At 46.0% G+C, this 20,682-nt stretch overlaps 1 protein-coding gene across 1 annotated transcript in view; it reads left to right on the top strand.

Moving 5' to 3' along the window:
* LOC134879434 (pleckstrin homology domain-containing family A member 5-like) overlaps nucleotides 1-20,682 on the top strand; it is a 166,518-nt gene that overhangs the window by 125,105 nt on the left and 20,731 nt on the right. Inside the window, exons 9-17 of the mRNA XM_063905944.1 lie at nucleotides 1,463-1,563; nucleotides 2,118-2,233; nucleotides 2,922-4,013; nucleotides 8,899-9,176; nucleotides 12,544-12,776; nucleotides 14,586-14,669; nucleotides 15,817-15,936; nucleotides 17,888-17,941; nucleotides 19,938-20,018. Coding sequence (XP_063762014.1) covers nucleotides 1,463-1,563; nucleotides 2,118-2,233; nucleotides 2,922-4,013; nucleotides 8,899-9,176; nucleotides 12,544-12,776; nucleotides 14,586-14,669; nucleotides 15,817-15,936; nucleotides 17,888-17,941; nucleotides 19,938-20,018 — 2,159 coding nt within the window. The remainder of the gene's footprint in view (nucleotides 1-1,462; nucleotides 1,564-2,117; nucleotides 2,234-2,921; nucleotides 4,014-8,898; nucleotides 9,177-12,543; nucleotides 12,777-14,585; nucleotides 14,670-15,816; nucleotides 15,937-17,887; nucleotides 17,942-19,937; nucleotides 20,019-20,682) is intronic.

Here is a 20,682-nt window from a genome sequence, read left to right as displayed (position 1 = left end):
AAAAAACATCAATACAATACATCAAAACTGCAACAAGACAAGATAAAGTGAGACGGACATTACATTGAGAGGACTTGTAAAGGGCAAGAGTCTGTCCTTCGAAGGCCAAAAGAAAAACTTAGTTAGATAATCTGGCTGTTATAAACTGTAGTTTATAAAAATAACTCACTAAACCTTTTCCTACATCCAAGTACTTTGAAGGTTCTTCAAATCTAAGAAAACCTGAAGTGGAAAGGGTAAACGTGAGAGAGCGTTCTGCAGAGGAAACCTCACACAGAGTACCCCTACACCTCTGCAAGCAGCCCACTCCTCCCTCTGTCCTCGTGGTGTTCTGTGTGTGTTCTGTATGCTCTCAATAATTCAGCAGCAGGGACAGGCTCTCAGCTAGAGCAAACAGCCTCTGTGGCTGCCGGCCCTGCAGGCTCTCCCAGCAGCAGTGTGTGTGTGTGTGTGTGTGTGTGTGTGTGTGTGTGTGTGTGTGTGTGTGTGTGTGTGTGTGTGTGTGTGTGTGTGTGTGTGTGTGTGTGTGTGTGTGTGTGTGTGTGTGTGTGTGTGTGTGTGTGTGTGTGTGTGTGTGTGTGTGTGCATCATGCTGCCTTCAGTGTGAGCTCACATCAGAGCACGCAGCACACCGGCAGCATTACCTGTGTGTGTGTGTGTGTGTGTGTGTGTGTGTGTGTGTGTGTGTGTGTGTGTGTATCAACCTTTTTGTGTATTAACATTAGCTAAAGATGTATCTGAGCAGGTACTAGAAGGTGAAATCAAACCGCTGGTTGGTTCTGGTGAATTGTCACAAAGCTGCCATTTTTATGAGGCCAAGCTACCATTAGTAGTGACCTCAATCTTACTTGACCATATATATATTTTTTAATATTCCCAATATTAATAGCTAGTGACTCATTTATATAGCTCTTTTGTTTGTGCTCGAAGTGTTAAATCTTTCACACAACAAACAAATATGCAGAAAAATACAAAGACACCGTATATATAAGCACGTTTTCAATAGCGGGGTCTTGGTCGGATGGTAGGATGGGGGGGGGCAGCAGAGAAGGCCCGGTCACCACAGGTCCAGAGCCCAGAGTTCTGGTGGGCTTTAGGGTGTCTGCATGTCCAGAGCTGGGGATGTGACGGTGGAGGATGTCAGAGAGGTGGGGTGGCGGGGGGCACACTCTTTGAGCTCTCCTAAAGAGCAGGAGTGTTTCTACAAATGGTCTTCTAGCGTCATCTCTAGGTGAGCTGAAGGATAAGAAATATATCAGAAACCTCCTCATCCAGCTCCACTGGTATTTCCACGCTCTGTTCGGTCCTGGATCTGATCCGGGGGCGTTTAACCGGTCCAACACTTTATTTATACAGCTGGTTCTGGTAAATCCTTATTGAGTGTATCTCTGCAGTTGGTTTAGGTCTTTAAATGGTGATGTTCTCTGATTTGTTGAAGAGACAATTCTTCTTTTTTCTGCAGATGACAAAGAGGATAACATTCTGGGAAGTATCCTGCTGCCAAGCTTCCATGTGTCCATGCTGTCGGTGGATGATCACATCAGCAGGAAGTACGCCTTCAAGGTAAACCACCAGAGATGCTGCGACAGGGTTTAATTGGTGGTGGTGATGATGATGGATGATACCCCTGGATTAGTATAGAGATTGTAGCAGGAAAGCAGCTGTTACGGGTTTGAAAGTAGAAGAAAAACATCAAAAATAGTGTCTGTTGTCCGGCCAGCTTTAAAGGCTTATTCCAAACTTCCACACTGGATGGAGGAGGGAAAACCTACCCATCATAAAGATAGGTGAGGCACATTGTCGTTTCAACATAGGGATGGGATGCATGCTGTTGTTCGGATAAAAAGTAAATGCCGGAACATTTTCCACAATGTTTCTTCAGGCGTCATCAAACACACACTGCACAACACGCGTCTGGCTGCACTACCCCCCTGCCAGGATACACACAGGACCCTTAAGACTCTCAGACTTTAGCTGAAACACACATAGAGAAACAGACCACACACACACACACTTTCCAACAGGACTTATTTAGACTGCTCAGAGTTATCTCTGTCTTCTCTCTCTACCTGTGTCTGCTCTGTTTTTCTCACTCTCACTGTTGATACCCCCACCAGGCCACTCACCCCAACATGCGGACGTATTATTTCTGCACTGACGCAGCCAAAGAGATGGAGTCCTGGATGAAAGTCATGACGGATGCTGCACTGGTCCACAGTGACCCCGTCAGAAGGTGGGTCCCCCCCACAGGATCGACTTGGATGATTTAATGTAAAAAACAAACAAAAAAAACTGGAGCATATTTTGTAACATAATACAAATCCTGTCAATAATCATAAAATTGTACCAAGTAACTGCTGAGATCTGGGAACACGGGGACACCAGTGTGCACCATTATTGACTATGGGTAGGTTTATCATTATCCAAGGTTTACCAAAGGGAGAGAGGGGAGGACATGCAGCAAAAGGAAAATCTGAATGTGTTAAACTGTCTGACTTTTGTCTTCTTTTTTCTAGAAAAAACTCTTAATGAGGAAGGCAGATTCATATGTTTTATGATAATTGTCACCTACATCTACATATCGTGATTTAGATATACTGAAAGATTTTTAGAGTTACAAAAAGTCTGATATATAAAGTTTATTCTGCTTACGGTAAATATCTCACTGAGAGAAAAGCTACCAAGCTTAAAGTCTAGGATGTGATCAAGAAGTTATTCCCAAGCAATATTTATTTACCGTCACTAACCCAACACCCAGTGGAAACGGACTGTGCCGACCGGCACTGTCCCTGGGTTGAGAGATCAGAGATGAAGGACAGGAAGTGAGACAGAGAGGGACTGACGCTGAAGTCTGACAGCTCTTAGAAAATGTTACGCTTTATGTCACTCTTTCTCACATTCATCTCTCTCTTTGCTGTCAGGCTGGACAAGTTGAAAGTTGATCAGCGAACCCCTCAGGAGTTGAACAACTTACTCCAGAACAACGTGCGGAACCGCGAGCCTGTGAGACATCACTCTCTATCTCGAGTCGATGACAAACGGCAAAAAGACCTGGAGAAACACAACGGCCAGAGGGAGCGGGAGTACTACACCTTGCAGAGAGAAGGGGAGAGACTCTCTCTGAGGAAAGATGGTGTGAGCTACATGCTCCAGAAGGATGGAGAGAGGTACTTCCTCCAGAAGGATGGAGAGAAGTACATGCTGCGAAAAGAAGGGGACAAATTCTTGTTGCAGAAAGATGGAGAGGTGTGTGCAATCCACAAAGACCTGGAGCAGTATGCTGTTCATACCGTGGACGGGAGGTGCGCTGTGAATGCCCAGGAGGAGAGGTACGCTCCCTGTAAGGACGCAGAGAAGTACCTGCTCACCAAGGACGGAGAGAAATACGCTCTGCAAAAACTAGCAGACAGACACACACTCCAGAAAGATGGGCAGAAATATGTTCCCCAGAAGGAAGTTAGGAGACAGCTGTCCTTAAAGGAGACAGGGCGATACGGCATGATGAAGGAGATGGAGAACAAATACGGCACCATACAAGTTGTGGACAAATACGGCACCCTGAAGGAAGTGAAGAAATACAGTACTCTGAGGGAAGGGGACAAATACGCTACTCTGAGGGATGCGGGGAAGTATGCTACGGTGCGTGGGGGGGACAGATGTGGCTTCCAAAGAGATCCCAATGCAGACAGGGCTCTGACTAAGATCAGCAGCATCAAGCTGCAGCCGGCTCAGGCAGCCGCCATCGCAGCCGCCGTGTCTGCGTCCCGCCAGAGCAAGGCCAACCTCCACCTCCACAACCCGCCACTGCCCAACGGCCCAGGGCCTGCAACAGGGGAGCACCCTGGGGACTGCAGCCCCGCAGAGGGGGACAGCAGCTTGGCGATGGCTCCAGGAAAGTCCCCTGTGCCAGTCCAGGAGCCGGAGCGGGGCCTGTCCAGAACCAACTCCATGCAGCAGCTGGAACACTGGGTCCGCACGCAGAAGAGCCGAGGACTGGATGAGGACACCAGGAGGTGAGTGGTGCTATCCTCCTTGTTCTGTTGTTTTAGAAACCATTCAAGCCAAGTCTTCTGTGTCCTCTTTCAAAACATGTTCAAGAACTCTCTCATGTAACCCCAGCTATCAGAACACAGGGTTAGAGCGAGCCAGACAACCAGACTAGATGTTCTGTTTCTGTCACCTTGTTTGTGTTCTGTTCTGTTTGAGAGGCAGGTTCTTTGATCAGTCACTGAGCGCTCTGATCATCAGTGTGAGGTCAGGGGTCAGCTGACACAGACGCTGCAGCAGCTCTTTCCTGAAACGGTTAACATGATGCTTCTCACAAAAGCCACTCAAATATATTTTAAATGAAACTGGGCAGTAGACACAAAATACACACTACTCTTCAGCAGCTGAACGCTCTGATCTGTAGAGCATGTCCTCTCAGAGACACAGTTCTGCAGGCACAGATTCAGAGAGGGCTGTTAGTAAATCATGTCATCACTGAATAACGGGAAGACAAATTCATTCAAGCTGCTTTCCAGCCCTTTGCATTACAACAGGAACTGATGATGATGTGAGAAGATGAACTGTATTATGTAAGTACAGTATGGTGAGTATTCAACCGTCAGGCTTTAAGCTCATCATCTCGTCTTTCGTCTCGTTACCAACATATAGGAAGGAAATGGAGTAGTGCAGCCCGCCTCTGTTGGATTTCATCTGACTGCTTAGGACAGATGTGAAATTGAGGAGTGGTCTAACTGAAAAGCTGAGAATGAATGAAAACTGTGTTACAGAGGGACCGCAGCGCTGCTCTGACTTCCACAAGTTTGCTTTTGCACACAAAAAAATCAGTTTTAAACACAGCACCCTTTATCAGCACCCATTGTAACCCTACAGTATCAGTTCCTGTTAGTAGGGGGGATGCAGCGGGACAGATGTGTGCAGGGCCCCCCTCCTCCTGCTGTCATACATTAGTAATGGAAATAAAAGTGTGAGAGCAGAGCCAGCTGAGTGCTGCGCAGCCACATTACTCCTCTTTATCAGGTCTCTATGCAGAGTAGGGGGGGAAAGAAGCTGTGGGGGGGGCCTGCACATCTGTCCTGCTGCATTCCCCCGCATCGCTAATATTGTTAATGTTGTTAACGCCACGCTCTGCCTCTGCCAACAGCCATGGTTTTTCATGTAGAAATACCACTGGTGTGATGAAGATAGTTGGAGTGGGTATATGAACCCCGCCCCCCAATCAAATAAATATATATAATATATAAATAAATACCATCACACATAACAATCACATGTAACTCATGTTCCAAAAGCTCTGAGTATGTGTGGGTAAAAAACAATGATGACCTGGACTGTCAAAGCTCAAAATGGTAGTGACAGTGTAACGTTTATTTCAACAGCATTATATCCATCTCTCTTTTTAAATGTGCACTCACTGGAACCAAATACATTTTGTTTGAGGATATGCGTGGACACAAACATCTACAGAAAAGCCACTCTCTTTTCGATTTTTTTTAAAAAGCTTTTCTGTAATGTCATGTCAGACCTGAGGCATTTGAATTGTTAGGAGAGCACAACACTGAGTTCAGAATCTCTGGAGTTTCTATATAGAAGCTTTTGTTTCTAAGTTAGTCATTAATAATTCATGGAAAACTCTGATGTTCCCACAAACTTGGAGGCATTCCGAGCCACAACACAGAGTGGTGTTTTTGTTGTGTTGATGTCCCCTTCAGAGACTTGTCTCTCTGACTGACCGTCCCAACACTGTCTGGGTCCAGATTTGTTGTTTGGGAAAGATCATAAGTGAATATTTCCTTATTATTGCATTTGCATCACCCATGACACTTCATTTAGATTCAGGAAAATCAAGCATTAATGACATAATAAACTTGTGTCAATTACCAAAAAGAGTACTAACTGTACAAACAGTTTTTCGGTTTTCCTACAGAATCGAGAAACAGAATATCTTCATTGTCACCACAATCAGGTAGGCTACAGGTGTAGCTTTTCTAAAAGCCGTAAAAGACAAAGGACACCTCTGTTAGTACACCTTTGTATCATTTGTTGTAGACCCAGATACATTTAATGAAATAAGAAAAATCATTTTCAAAAAAAGATATAGGCCATTATTAAAAATGTGAAATGGAAAAGCTGTTCCTTCGGACAGATATTAAATCTGTTTCTTTTTATTTCAATGTGTTCATAATAAATGAATTGGAGATCATGAAAATGTTTCCAATAAATGAACAAACTGATTTTTTCCACTTTGTTGTTCAGATACATTAATTGAAATTAAACACTGTATAAAGTGAGGAGTGATTCCAGGGGCGTGTCTGCAATAGGGGCCTGTAGGGCCGGGCCCCACCACTAGTGGCCACTATGGCGGAGTTCACGACATGATCAATAATTCGATTTCCACTAACAACAAGTAATATATATGTATTTTATTTCGTAACTAACATTATTGCATGTTTATTACATGATATGACATAATATGACAATATAGCGCTGTAACTGTCTGGTACATTCCAAATCGCTTCCTGTACGTGTTGAGTAATGGTCGCGTTTCTCCTAGCAGTCTTCCTCAACAGGCATGGGGCCGGCCCCTCAGCCCCTGTTTAACCAGGTTAGCAGTCAAAAACACAGTGCGCTTGCTCAACGCGATTTCAATGATGAGCGGTGGGGCACAACGGTTTTGGCCCCATAGCCAATGAAAAATAATATAAGGACATACGTCACATATTAACATCCGACGTTGATGCAGAATTCTGTACAGTTAGACCAATCAGAGTTATTTGTTTGATCCGTTTTTATTTGAATTTTGAACGAACCAATAATAATTTGTTAATTCACTTTGCCCGTAGAGCAAAGTGAATTAAGTAGTAGGGCAGAGACATTTTGTCAGTCCAAGTTTCTGTTCTGAAGAGGCAGGTGCCATTTTGTTCTTTGCTATCGAGTCAGACCTTTATAGTTGTATATTACTTACATTTCTTTTTTTGAGTTAGTTAATTTAGTTAGTGAGTGTAGCTGAATGACTTAATCTTAGCAAACACTGCTCAACTTTACGGCTTGTTCGTCGTTGAGGCTGAGTGGGCTTTTTGCTAGTGGCTGCTGTTAGCCTAACTTAGTAAGGGAATGGCTAGCTGCGCTCCACTGGCACCTAGCCATTCCCATTGAGCTTGAAGACGACGGAGGAGTTGTTCTGCCAGGTGCTAGGCCCACCGGAGAACTGCCACTGGAGTGCAATCATGGTGAGTGAAGCCAGTCCAAAATGAATCAAATCAATAATTTACTCAGAGTTAAATTTAGTACCTTGCCATTAGAGCAGAAATTGGAGATTAAGCGTTTGCAGCCAGTTAATTTTAATAGTATTGAGTCTGGAAAGGACAGAAACCGCTCGCTTGCTAAAAACCCATCTATAAGCCTGTACAGACCTGGAAAACATCCTATGGACAGATGAGACAAAGATCAACTTGTACCAGAATGATAAGAAGGGAAGGAACTGCTGATGATCCAAAGCGTACTCATCAGTGAAGCATGGTGGTGGGTAGTATTACGGCGTGGGCATGTTTGACTGCCAATGAAAGGGCCTGTCTTTAATGATGATTTAATGATGATGTGACTGGTGACAAAAGCAACAGGATGAACGCTGAAGTGTTTCAGGCAATATTATCTGCTCATATTCGTCCAAATGCTTCAGAACTCATTATGCAGCACTTCACAGTGCAGATGGACCATGACCTGAAGCATACTGCAAAGGCAGCCAAAGTGGAATTTCTGCAATGGCCAAGTCAATCACCTGACCTGAATCCAATTGAGCATGCACTTCACTTGCTGAAAACAAAACTGCAGGGAAACTGCCAAAAGAACAAGCAGGAACTGAAGACAGCTGCAGTAGAGGCCTGGCAGAGCATCAGCAGGGATGTAACCCAGCGTCTAGTGATGTCTATGGTTCAAGACTTCAGGCTGTCATTGACTGGAAAAGATTTGTAACCAAATATTAAAAGTGACAATTTTATTTATGAGTATGTTACTTTGTCCAATTACTCTTGGTCCCTTAAAAAGGGGATACCGTGTTTAAAATGTGTTGTAATTCCTACACAATTCACATGATCTGGATGTAAATTCCCTCAAAATAAAGCTGAAAGTCTGCACGTAAAGCAGATATCGAGTTTTTGATTTCAAGTCCATTGTAGAGGTGTACAGAGCCAAAATAATGAACATTGTGTCAATGTCCAAATATTTATGGACCTGACTGTAGGTCATTGGGATTCATGAACTTAGGTTATGAAGTTGTAAATGATGAGTAATACACCAAAATATATTTAAGACTTAATTGAAGGGTTAGGGAGCCTGATGTTGCTCACATCAAACCCTGTGCTGTGTGGCGAGCTGATCCGCTGTCTGGTGTTTTAGCTTCAACAGTTGGTGCTTAACAAGCTGAATGTCCTTGAGTTAAGACAGCTACGACAGACTGAGGGTTACCACTCACCATCGCAGGATGGGTTTTCCCTGAAAGGCAGTTAATTGTGGAAGCCTTTATTGAAACCACTTTGGTTATTATCATTCAAGCTTTCCTTTTAAAATGCATCGCATTTAAACATGAATTATGACTGAAATAGCTCCACTGTGCATGTCTCAGCTGTTGCAAAGCTGCAGTACATTCTGGGGGCCCTCAGGTCGTTGTGCTTGCATTATTAAATAACGGCACTAGATTTGGTTTTGCAATGAGCTCAGACTTCTATTTCAGAGCTTCTGATAAATGGTGAATCATAACACACACAAATTACATTTATAACTGCCTTAAGTCCACACAGAATCCAGATACAGATCTGAACCTGACTGTCTTCTGACCTAATGAAGGGGGCTGTGTTGGTTAGTGATGACTAACTGCTCATCTGTTTTCTCTCCCAGTGTAACGTCCTACCAGACCTTACCCCGGAACATGCCCAGCCACCGGCCTCAGATCGTGCCGCGCTACCCTGAGGGCTACCGCACGCTGCCCCGCAACATGATCCGGCCAGACAGCATCTGCAGCGTGGCGGGCTCCGTGTACGACCGGGCCCTCCGCCCCACCTCCACCAGCACCACAGCGGAGAAGAGGAGATCCATGAGGGACGACACCATGTGGCAGCTGTACGAGTGGCAGCAGAGGCAGGCCTTCTCCAGGCAGAGTCTGGCTCTGCCGACAGGTACAGAGCCGTGAGGGGGGGAGAGGCCCAATAAGCCTTGATGCTAAGTGTCTTCTAACACTCTGGCTTTTTGAACAGCCTTGTCATGACGAAGCAATTACACTGAAATGTTAATGTTTATTCATATGTTCTTTTTTTACTAAGAATTATACTCAAACCTTTCTTTGGAATAGTGATATATCCACTTAATCCCAAAAGGTTTCTAGGTCAGTTTGACTGGCTATCAGGTGTCAGACTGTCTTCACATTAGATCATGTTAAAAAGAATTACAAAGCCATTTGGTAGTCTGGGCGAGCTCCTTGGAGGACATTCTCACAGTATGTGTGTCAGGGTTGGGGAAACAGGACCCAAGTGCAGTAAATCCAGGGGAAGCAGGTAAGGGTCAAAAACAAAAAGCGAGCTTTATTCAAAAGCTGTTGACGGCAACACGAAGCAAGGGGAACACAGGACATGAAAAACACTTAGCTCCAGACATGAAGGGCGACAGGAACAGGCAGGTATCATGGCCAAGATCAGGGAAGAAATGACGACGACCGAACAACAGACAAAAGGGAAACAGGGACTAAATACACATGGGTAATCACAAGACGAGAGACAGCTGGAAGGGGGAGGAGAAACACAGGGGCAACAGGTGAACACAATGACACAATCAGGCACAGGAGGGAAACGCAGACAGGAAGTGAAGCTTAATGAGTGACACAAGAGGGGAAAACATTTTTTTTAAAAACACAACACAAGGACATGACAGATACGAAACAAGGATCATGACAGAACCCCCCTCTCAAAGGGCGGATTCCAGAGGTCCCAACAAAGTCCAAAAAAATCCAACAGGGTGGGTGGAGGGGATCTGGAGGAGGGACGCATGACCAAGGCCAAAAGGGTAGGTGGAGGGGGTCCGGAAGCGGGATTCGGGCGGACGACCCGGGGGCAAGGCAGAGGACGAGACAGAGCATGGACAGGGCTTGTGGCTAGGGAACTGCTGGGGCCTGAGACAGGGGCGTAGACCATGGCGAGGGAAGTCTGGAGGACGACCTGGAGGACAGTGGAATAGCTCCGGGGGGTGGCGAGACAGTTCCGGAGGACAACCTGGAAGGTGGCGAGACAGCTCCGGAGGGCGGCGAGACAACTCTGGAGGGCGGCGAGAAAGTTCCGGAGGACGGCCTGGAAGGTGGCGAGACAGCTCCGGAGGGTGGCGAGACAGCTCCGGAGGACGGCGGAATAGCTCCGGAGGGCAGCGAGAAAGTTCCCGAGGACGGCCTGGAAGGCGACGAGACAGCTCCGGAGGACGGCCTGGAAGGCGACGAGACACCTCTGGAGGACGGCGAGACAGCTCTGGATGACGGGCTGTAGGATGGTGAGACGCCTCTGGACGACGGGCTGGAGGACAGGCTGGAGGACAGCGAAATGCCTCTGTACGACGGGCTGTAGCTGGAGGACGGCGAGACGCCTCTGGACGACGGGCTGTAGCTGGAGGACGGCGAGACGCCTCTGGACGACGGGCTGTAGCTGGAGGACGGCGAGACGCCTCTGGACGACGGGCTGGAGGACGGCGAGACGCCTCTAGAGGAAAGTAAGGAGTACCTGGAGCAGGAGGCGGCAGGGCAACCGAGGAGACAGGAGCACCAGTCGGCAGGACCCCCGACAGAACATGAGCTGTTGTCGGCGGGGCCCCAGTTGGTACTGGCGTCGGCGGGAACCCCGAAGAGGCAATTGCAGGGGCCGCACCACCGACGGGACATGAACTAGAGTCGGCGGGACATGAGCTTGAGTCGGCGGGGCCCCCGACTGGACAGGGACATGGGCTGGTGGGATCACCAACGGAACAGGTGTCGGAGGGACCACCGACTTGATGGGGTGAGGAGTTGGCAGGAACCCCGGCGGAACAGCTGATGGCGGGACCCCCATCGGAGCAGGAGTTGGCGAGACCCCCATCGGAACAGGTGACGGCGGGACCCCCAACGGAGTAGGAACAGGCGAGACTGGAGGCGAGGCCAGAGTCGACAGGGCCGCCGACAGGGCAGGCGAGGCTGGAGTCAACTGGACCGAAGAGGCCGGAGTCGACAGGACAGGCCAGGCCGGAATCCACTGGACAGGCCAGGCCGGAGTCGAGGCTGGAGTCGCCAGGACAGGCCAGGCCGGAGTCGCCAGGACAGGGGAGGCTGGAGTCGGCCGGGCCGCCGACAGGACAGGCGAGGCTGGAGTCGGCCGGGCCGCCGACAGGACAGGCGAGGCTGGAGTCGGCCGGGCCGCCGACAGGACAGGCGAGGCTGGAGTCGGCCGGGCCGCCGACAGGACAGGCGAGGCTGGAGTCGGCCGGGCCGCCGACAGGACAGCAGGGGCTGGAGTCGGCCGGGCCGCCGACAGGACAGCAGGGGCTGGAGTCGGCCGGGCCGCCGACAGGACAGGCGAGGCTGGAGTCGGCCGGGCCGCCGACAGGACAGCAGGGGCTGGAGTCGGCCGGGCCGCCGACAGGACAGGCGAGGCTGGAGTCGGCCGGGCCTCCGACAGGACAGCAGGGGCTGGAGTCGGCCGGGCCGCCGACAGGACAGCAGCTGGGAGCATGGTGGCCAGGGCTTGGCCTGGAAAAATGGCTGCTAGGGCCGGAACTACAGACGGGTACGCGGCTGCTAGGGCCAAAACTTCAGCCGGAAGCGTGGGAGCAGGAGGCTTGGCTGCAGGAGGCTTGGCTGCAGGAAGCGTCATGGCTGTGACACGAGGTTTAAGGAAAGGGTGCAGGCTTTCTGGGGAATTGACAAATGTCCTTAAATAGTCCGGCAGTGAGTTCTCGAACGGCGGCTTATCTGCCAATTCCCAGCGCGCATGAAGAAGAGCTGCATCCTGAGCCTCTTTAGAACCTGCTCTCCTCTACTCTCCATAAATACATAAAATGTTGTAGGAAAACTCCACAGGAGCATCCTCAAAAAGTACTGCTGGGTCCATTTTTGGGGTTCGGTCGTTCTGTCCGAACAACAGACAAAAGGGAAACAGGGACTAAATACACATGGGTAATCACAAGACAAGAGACAGCTGGAAGGGAGAGGAGAAACACAGGGGCAACAGGTGAACACAATGACCCGATCAGGCACAGGAGGGAAACGCAGACAGGAAGTGAAGCTTAACAAGTGACACAAGAGGGAAAACATTTCAAAATAAAACACAACACAAAGACATGACAGACACGAAACAAGGATCATGACAATGTGTTTGTTTTGTTGTAACCTCGCAGTGTAAGAAGGCATGACTTCCAGATAACAGACCCTTCATTATTTATTATTATTATATTTTGATTGTTTGAACCTCTCTATTTTAAAATCATAAACTTCTCCCTTCTCCCCCCATGTGACTCTCTTCTCTCCTGGTGTTGCAGCGGGGGGGCATTACGGCACTCTGCCCAGCACTAAGACCATGGGCAACATCTCGGAACACGTGGCACACTCCATCCCCCCCTCGCCTTCTCACGGCTCCCTGGCTCTGTACAGCACCCTGCCCCCCCCTCGCCTGCAGGCCCCCCACAACCCCAGCAGCTCCCACTCCGAGGTGTCCTCACCTGTCTTCAGGGGAGAGACCCCTGACCCCTGGCACAGGACCCTCCCTGCAAAGGTACAGGGCACGGCGCTGTGGTGGGACTCTAATGATGATAAACTGCATTAGTAGTGCATGTTCCACTCAGAAATGGCACCACGATGAGCTTTGTAACTGTCAGAAAGGGTTGCATACCACGAACATCAATGAGATATAAAGCGAATTATAGGATCTAGTTTCTACATAATTAAAAATAATGAAAATATTACAGTTCGAGTGTCGGGGTCTGTTCTTTTTTACAAGTAAATGAAATATAAGATTGAATGGCTTTATTAGGGTTGTTTATTTGACTTTGTCTTTGTGGTTTAACAGTGTTCCACCTCAAAGCAATAAATGGATGTTACCCACTGTAGCAGCAGAATGAAATTACACTGAGGTTTATTGAGTCCGATCATTGTTCTGTTTCCTAACAGAGTCTGGCAAACAGACGTGCTCTGCTTTTGCTGAGTGAATACATACGGCAAATTATGAAAACATATAGGAACATTTAATCTTACAAAGTAATAATGTACAATAATGAAATCAATCAGCTAATTTAATACACGTCATCCTCTATCCACATCATACTACCCCTCAGATGTGATGTAAAGGAGGTTCAGACACAGCGGACACTGACTCCGCTCTCCTCCTGCACTTTAATCTCCTTTAATAACCTCCACATATTGTCATTAAAAAGAACAGTGACATTAACCTTTATAGTTAAGTCATTCATTAACGCTCTCCTTGCTGCTGCCGCATGCTGTGCTTGTCTCTGTTGTTTCTGGAAAGTTTAAATCTATTTAAAAGATTCAACCATTTAAGAAAATGACGACACCTTTTTATTTAACAAAACATTCTGCAGTCAGTATGCATCAGTATGGCAGGTGCTGCATCACAAAAACACATTCAAGGGCTTCAAGGGTTTTTATTGTCAGCTGCACTGTAGCTACAGTGTAGTTATGGAAATGAAGATCTGAAGTCCCTAGCTCCTCCAACTATGCAGCTATGCAGATAAAACTAAAAAGACTGTGCAAGATGAAACAGAGTTATTTAAGTTAGAGTAAATAGTGCTGGTATTTTCATAGACCAGTCTATAAGTAGTGCAGATGAAGTATCTACATGTCAGATAAATAAATGAATACAATAAGCTAAATTATGCATGGAATGTTGAGTGATCAAGTAATGCAGGATTCTATGTAAACACTTAAATAAATAATAACAGAATTTGAAATTAAAGATTACATATTTTACAGTGAAGTACAATTAAATACTGTTTGATCTGCTAATAACTATTAAGATAACAAATTAAATAGTGAGAAACCAGATGAATGTTTTAGGTTATGGAGGCACTTAAGAGAGCGTTTAGCAGTTTTATGGCCTGTGGGATGAATCTGTCTCTGAGTCTGGTGGTTTTAGTCCTAATGCTGCGGTACCACCTGCCAGACAGCAGCAGACAGAACATTTTGTTGCTCGGGTGATGGGGGTCTTTGATAATCCTGTGGGCTTTCTTCCTGAGGCATGGCATATAATGTACTCCTTCGTCCAGTTTGCAACAAACCTCATCACGTGAACGTGGTTAACTTCTACTTTATGTGCAAGCTAGTTGTACCTCAGTTAGCTAACGGACCCCCGGATCACCTGGGGGCCTGCTTGGGGGGCTGAGGCTCAGGACGCAGAGCTTCTCCCAGGACAGTAGTGAGAAGTAATGCGTGAACAGGTGTCAGATAATAAGTGGAGTCATTAAACGGACTTTTGATTTTGCTCGTTTGAAGCTTATCGTACTTAAAGAAGATCCAAACAGAACTTCTGCCGTCAATTTTACTCCTTTGTTATCTCTGCCCCCCACAGCATGGCTACTCTGCTGACCGACGGTCCATAGCAGGGGGTGTCCTTCCCCCGTCCATCACCCCTCTGTCCCTGCAGGGCAAGACGGTAAGTGCCTCTACCCCCCCCCGACACTGAAATCTGAGATATAACCTTCGGTCCCCTGGATTTCAGTAAACTCTGACCAAGAGGGAACAGAGATGTTACGCATTCAGACACAATGCCAACACACACACACACACAAACAAACACACACACATCTATCTCACTGATGTTGTTCTCAGCAGACTCTGACTGCTTCTATTTTCTCTTTTGTCAGCAGGACCAGTGTAATTATTGACAGTACAGTGGTCTCTAATGACAGTGCTCACACACAACGCGGTGTCAAATTACATTTATCTTTAAATTAAAGCAACAGCATCAAGGATGAGGACTGTCTCAGTCTGAAGCTGGGGATAATGTCCAGTCCTCCACATGGCTCTGCAATGCGCTGTTCTTCTCACAGTGACTGCACTACTTCATCCACTGTCACAAGCAATGATACGATGAGTGTGTGAGGGACCTGTGTTTGTATCTGTGTGTGCAGGGAAGTGTTAGGGTTAATATATAGCTGCTTTATGCTGACAATGAAGTTGAAAAGAGATGACAGTGGCCAGTATTCATGTCATTAAGTCAATAAAAAGCTGCCACACTGTGAGGAACATTTCCTCTCTGGTCGACATCATGGTGTTGAATTCCTTTCAATGCAGTGTTATTTCAAATGGCCTGCATCTCATACCTGCTTCCAACAGTCATCAGAGCTACAGTATAAACCACAATTATTGCCACAGTAGAACTGATGACAGTGTGTGCTTTTGTCATTAAAACATGCAAGACCACATGTCAGAAAACATGTAATGTGAAAGGGTTTGATTGCAGTGTTGAACCCAGAAAGATTTACAATTTTTTGAGCCTATATTAGACACAGGTTTTAGTCTAACTGCAAGAGTAGCCCATAGACTGGTGCATGCTGAGGTCTCTGTTCAGCTTCCAGTGGTAGCAGTTTAGCAGAAGCTAAAGTGCCATCCCGTTTAATACACTTCTGCATCCATAATCTTCCTCATCATCTTTTAATAGGGAAGGAATTGTTCTGACACATGTTCAGTGGTTAGTTCCACTCCTCCTAAAGGCCCCCGCCTCATGTCATTTCCCTGGGTGCACGCTGCTGCTGATGTCAGTGAGGCAGCTGTTCTTCTCTCTGTGTTGCTGTGTGCAGCCCGAGGAGCTGACGCTGCTCCTGATCAAGCTCCGCCGGCAGCAGGCGGAGCTCAACAGCCTGCGGGAACACACAGTATCTCAGCTAATGGCCCTGGGTATGGAGGGGCCCAACGCTAAGGTCAGCACTGGGTGTACTACTGTACTGTAGTACTGTACGTGTGTGTGTGTGTGTGTGTGTGTGTGTGTGTGTGTGTTCTATGTGTGACACTATTGGATCTGAAATGACTTTGGTGTGTTCTGACAGATGTTTGTTCATCTGTGAGCTAAAGGCTGGTCCACTGCTTAGGTCCAGATAGAAATATCTCAACAATTGCTCGAATGTCAAGAAATCCTGTAAAGACACTGATAGAGTAGAAACGGTCCATCAAAACCTGCAGTTCCCTGTTAACCAGTCAAAGAGCTTGTTATCGACATTGGCACTAAATATGGTTCAGATATTTAGTTCCCAGGTGACATTTATGGTCTGCAAACTTGCGTCAGCACCACCAAGTTGACATTTTCAGCACCAGTTTAAAGTGAGGTTGGAGCAGAGGTTAATGTCCATAGATGAATTGACCTACATTTGGTAACCCTTTTCCACTGGCCAATGGAGCCTTAACACTGTCTCTATGGGGACAGTTAGTAACATCTCATGTACATAGGAAATGTCCTTGCAGTACATATAGGGGACCAGTACCACAAAACTAAAGAGACAAAATCCAAATACCAGCAGCAGTTAAAGCAGGTCCTGATCCCCTGTCAGGGAGGAGCTGGAAGGTAAAAGTCATAAAGCATCTACTGTATGTTGGTTGAGGAACAAGACACAGGTCCATGCACCTTGTGTATATATCTCCTGTATATCCCTCCCCAGGTCAACAGTGCAGTAACAAGTAACCATAGCAACAGTGCAGTGGATCTGGGATTTTCACTTTGGTGCTAGAATATGTTCTTCATCCCTTCACACAGAGACAGTTTGCTCTAGGCGTCAGATCAGAAGCAGACACATGACGCTTTGACCAGCTGCAGGTGTGGTTGTGTTTGGTCAATAATAATCATTGGGCTCGATGGACACCCCAAACTCTTATTTCTTCCTGGAGTTTCGCTCTTGCTTTATGCTGGTTGGTGGGTTTCATTTTGTTGGGCATTTTGTGGATTGATGGTCTTTCTTTTGCATCTGTGTGTGGGAGTGTTTGAGCATGTGTATTTCTGTATGGGGACACTGCTCCTGTCCACGCATGCCCCCCCCCACAGGCTCCTGTGCTGATGATTCCGAAAACATGCAGACTCGCATGTATTCATGTTTCTTTGGATGAGTGGACATTTTATGATTCATATTTCTGGTGAGACTTTTGCATGTGTTTAGACCCAGCCAATGACATGCTTGTGGATTATTGTATATTGAGTATTACACTACATTCTTTATCAACTGGGATTTTGGATTTTTGGCGATGGTGTTAAAATGTGTTTGACCTCCCTTTTCTAAATGACCGCATTACTGCATTAAATCCTGTGTGTTGTTGAATAATTGAATAATTTGACTGCAGCACCTGTGGACAGACACTCATGAATATATCCTCTTCTACATCATATCCACATTAGTCCTGGCTATTTGCTGTAAATATCTGCTGACGGTAGTGGACAGCCCTCCATGTACTGCATGTGTTATGCACAAAAAAACTCCAGCTGCCTCTCCTCATCGCTGCATGACTCTTCTGATTCTTGCTTCATGATTATCAGCTTAAAGCCGCCCACATTTCACATCTAACATGACTAGTATTATTGGATGAGGAAGACAGTCTTTCTTTGTGCGTAGCAGCTACAGTTGGTACAGTTGGGTGGATATTGTGTCATAACTAATTAACTGTGGTTGAGTAGAGGCAGCTAAAACATGTTCCCTGATATTACTTCCACTGAAAAGTGAATATGCAATGACAGATAATAAAATATGCAGCGTTGCCATGGGAATGACCCTCAGCCTTCCCTTATTGTGATCTCTTCCTTCTTTTTCAAAACGTGCCTTTGACTTCTTCTTTCTCCTTGTCCTGTCCCTTCCTGCTTCCTCTCTTCTTCTTCTTCTGCACCTCCTGCAGACTGATGTTCTCTCTCATCACCTCCAGAGGAACCTTATTTACCTGGACAGCCAGGTGAGGACTTCTGGGCTTTCTCCTAACTGTCTACATCTTCACTGAGTCCAAAATATGAAACTCTTTAAGTCTTCCCTCAGTGGAAGGTCATCTTCGAGCTTTAACACAAATCTATCTGTGCAATATGTATTTACCAGGCTGCTATCTCTGTCTCTATTTCCCTCCTTTTTTGAAGGTGTAGAATCCTTTAATATAAACACACTCATAGTGTGAACCTTGGTGCAGCAGGTTCTGTGCCTCTGCCCAGTCTCTAGACCTGGGGTGTTCTTAGTGTTGTTTTAGGTCTCAAAGAAACACAAAAGAATGCCTTGATTTTTCACAGCATGTTAATGTATCAAAGATACAGTCTGTGATTTATTTTAATGTTGATGGAATTGCCACATTCATGTACTGATAGAAGTACATAGTTATTGACAATAACTTCACAGTGAAAAGTCAGAAAGGACTGAACCATGACTGTGTTGACCTTCAGGCAGGGAACATGTTATCCCAGGTCTGCCCCTAACTCCTGATGACTTGATTCAAAGTCCTAAAGATCCAGAGTCTTGTTCTGGACTCCTCTACATAGAGACACAGAGGATGACAGGTGGCTTGCACAATATGAGGAACATCTGCAATATGTTGTAAATCACAACCATACTAGTAAACCATTCCAAACTAATGTACCTAACAACCTAACGGTCTGGAGATATAAGGGTGATGGAAACATATCTTATGGATCAATATTTGGATCAGCTCTCCGGCAGCAGAGGGGCTCTGAGGTGCTTTAGGATTTTTGACAACTTTATCTCCTAAACGGGGTGGAAAACATTTTCTCCTCCCTGATGATGATTAGAAAATATAATTTGGACTTTTCAGTAAAACAAAGACTTTTATAACCCGTGGGAATTGTTGACAAGCCCACTTTGATGACATCACTGTGTGGCGTTGTTAAAGGTGACAGAGAAAACCTATGGGGGGTAATGCAGTGATACTCTCCAGGCCGATATTAAGCCTTTAAATCTGTCACTGTTCCATGCCCCGGTCTATTTTAATAATAAATACATTACTTAGCAAACTGAAATAAAATCAAACAAATGGACAAATGAAAATCCCTCTGAACCCTTTGGTGTGTTTTGTAATATTTACCACTACAATGTAATGTGATACACTTGATCAGATTAGCAGAACTTAACTCCGCTGAATAATAAAAATAGTAATGCTGTTTGATTTCCAAAGTCATCATCACCTTTGTGCTCAAGGCTTGGAGCTTCATTCCCAAGTGTTTTGTGATGTTTACATGGCTTTACAAATCAGGATGACAGCAGGAATTCAGTGTAGTTGTAAAAATAAATGTTTGTTCCCCGCCCCAAACTCCCATTGGCATTGAACTGTCTAAATGATATTGCAGCAGGCTTACTGAGGAAAAAAACATCTGTACCCACATTATGATAGCGGTTATTTACATGCGCTGTTTATGTTTGGCCTTTAGGTTAGAACCCCTCAGCTGCTGCATTATTGAATAGAATGCTCATGAAAAGTCCAGGAACAGACCAGACACAGGCTTTGTAGAAGGGAGAGACTGTGGATGCTAAATGGGGAGGGGATGTAATGTCTCAAAGCACAGACTCTTTCAGGAGATGTTCCTCTTTCTATAAAAGGTTATTTGTATCCTCAGTAACTTGCTCATATAGTGGAGTGACCCATTCAACTTTTAGCCTGCAAATCACATATAATACCATAATGCAAACCCTTCTCTTGAATAAATATTCTTTCAGTCCGTGCTTTGGAAAATGATCATCACTGTATAACTAAAAGGGATTTATAATACATTGGTTTGTGCACAAACACAGTAGTCCTTCAACATATCTAATATCCGTAGGTTGAGCAGTGAGTGCTGTTTATCCTGGGTTTAGTCCTTTTCCAGCTCCTGGATATCAGCCATTAATCCACAAGGCAACACTTGCTGCTATGTTTTTACACCGTTGTATCCTTTTTCTCCTTGGTGCTCGGCTAGACGAAGGAGAATGAGCCTCTAATCTTCATGATTCACACTATGATCGAGAACTCGGCACCGAGGCCGCAACTCTATCAGCAAGTAAGGTCCTGGGCAGGTTCTGGCTTGAGTCATACAATCCATTTCCCCTTTCCTGTGCGCTGTGTGTTGTTGGGTCAAACCGTCATGGCAGTCATGATACTTGACTTTAAGTTTATTCAGGTATCATGTGTTTGTTTTATGTTATACCTGAATGCAACGGCATTGGAGTGTTGAGGTTTTGCTCATCTTCACGTTCATTGCAGTGCATGAAGAAGACTTCTGACATTAATTCAAGAAGCTTGGAGTTTGTATGACACTGTTGTTTAAAAACTAGATTTTCAATTGGACCTGAAATGGAGCGGACTCAAACCAGACCTGTGCCCGGGTAGCCCAGTGTACCCATGTGTTCCCTTCATCTCCCCCTCCTGTACGACCACTTTGGATGTAGACAGTGTGTTCATAAACCCGTCAGACATCAGCAAACCTTCACACACATTCACTCAGCATTATTCAAAGTGTATATAAAGGTGTTTTTGGTTTCAGGGATCTCATTTCATTGCTTTTTATTTGAAGCTGTTGGAAGTGACTTTAAGCGCGCATGTTTCAAAGTGTCATGCTGCAGAGCCATGGACCCCCACTCCTCACTGTGTCTCATACAGCACTGTGTTGTTGTCATCACTATGGAGATGCTGACTGTTTTAATGTGTATGTCAGGATTAGAATT

Source organism: Eleginops maclovinus, chromosome 17 (genome assembly GCF_036324505.1).
Source record: "Eleginops maclovinus isolate JMC-PN-2008 ecotype Puerto Natales chromosome 17, JC_Emac_rtc_rv5, whole genome shotgun sequence".
NCBI classification, from domain to species: Eukaryota; Metazoa; Chordata; class Actinopteri; order Perciformes; family Eleginopidae; genus Eleginops; species Eleginops maclovinus.
This window is presented reverse-complemented; position numbering and strand designations above follow the sequence as displayed.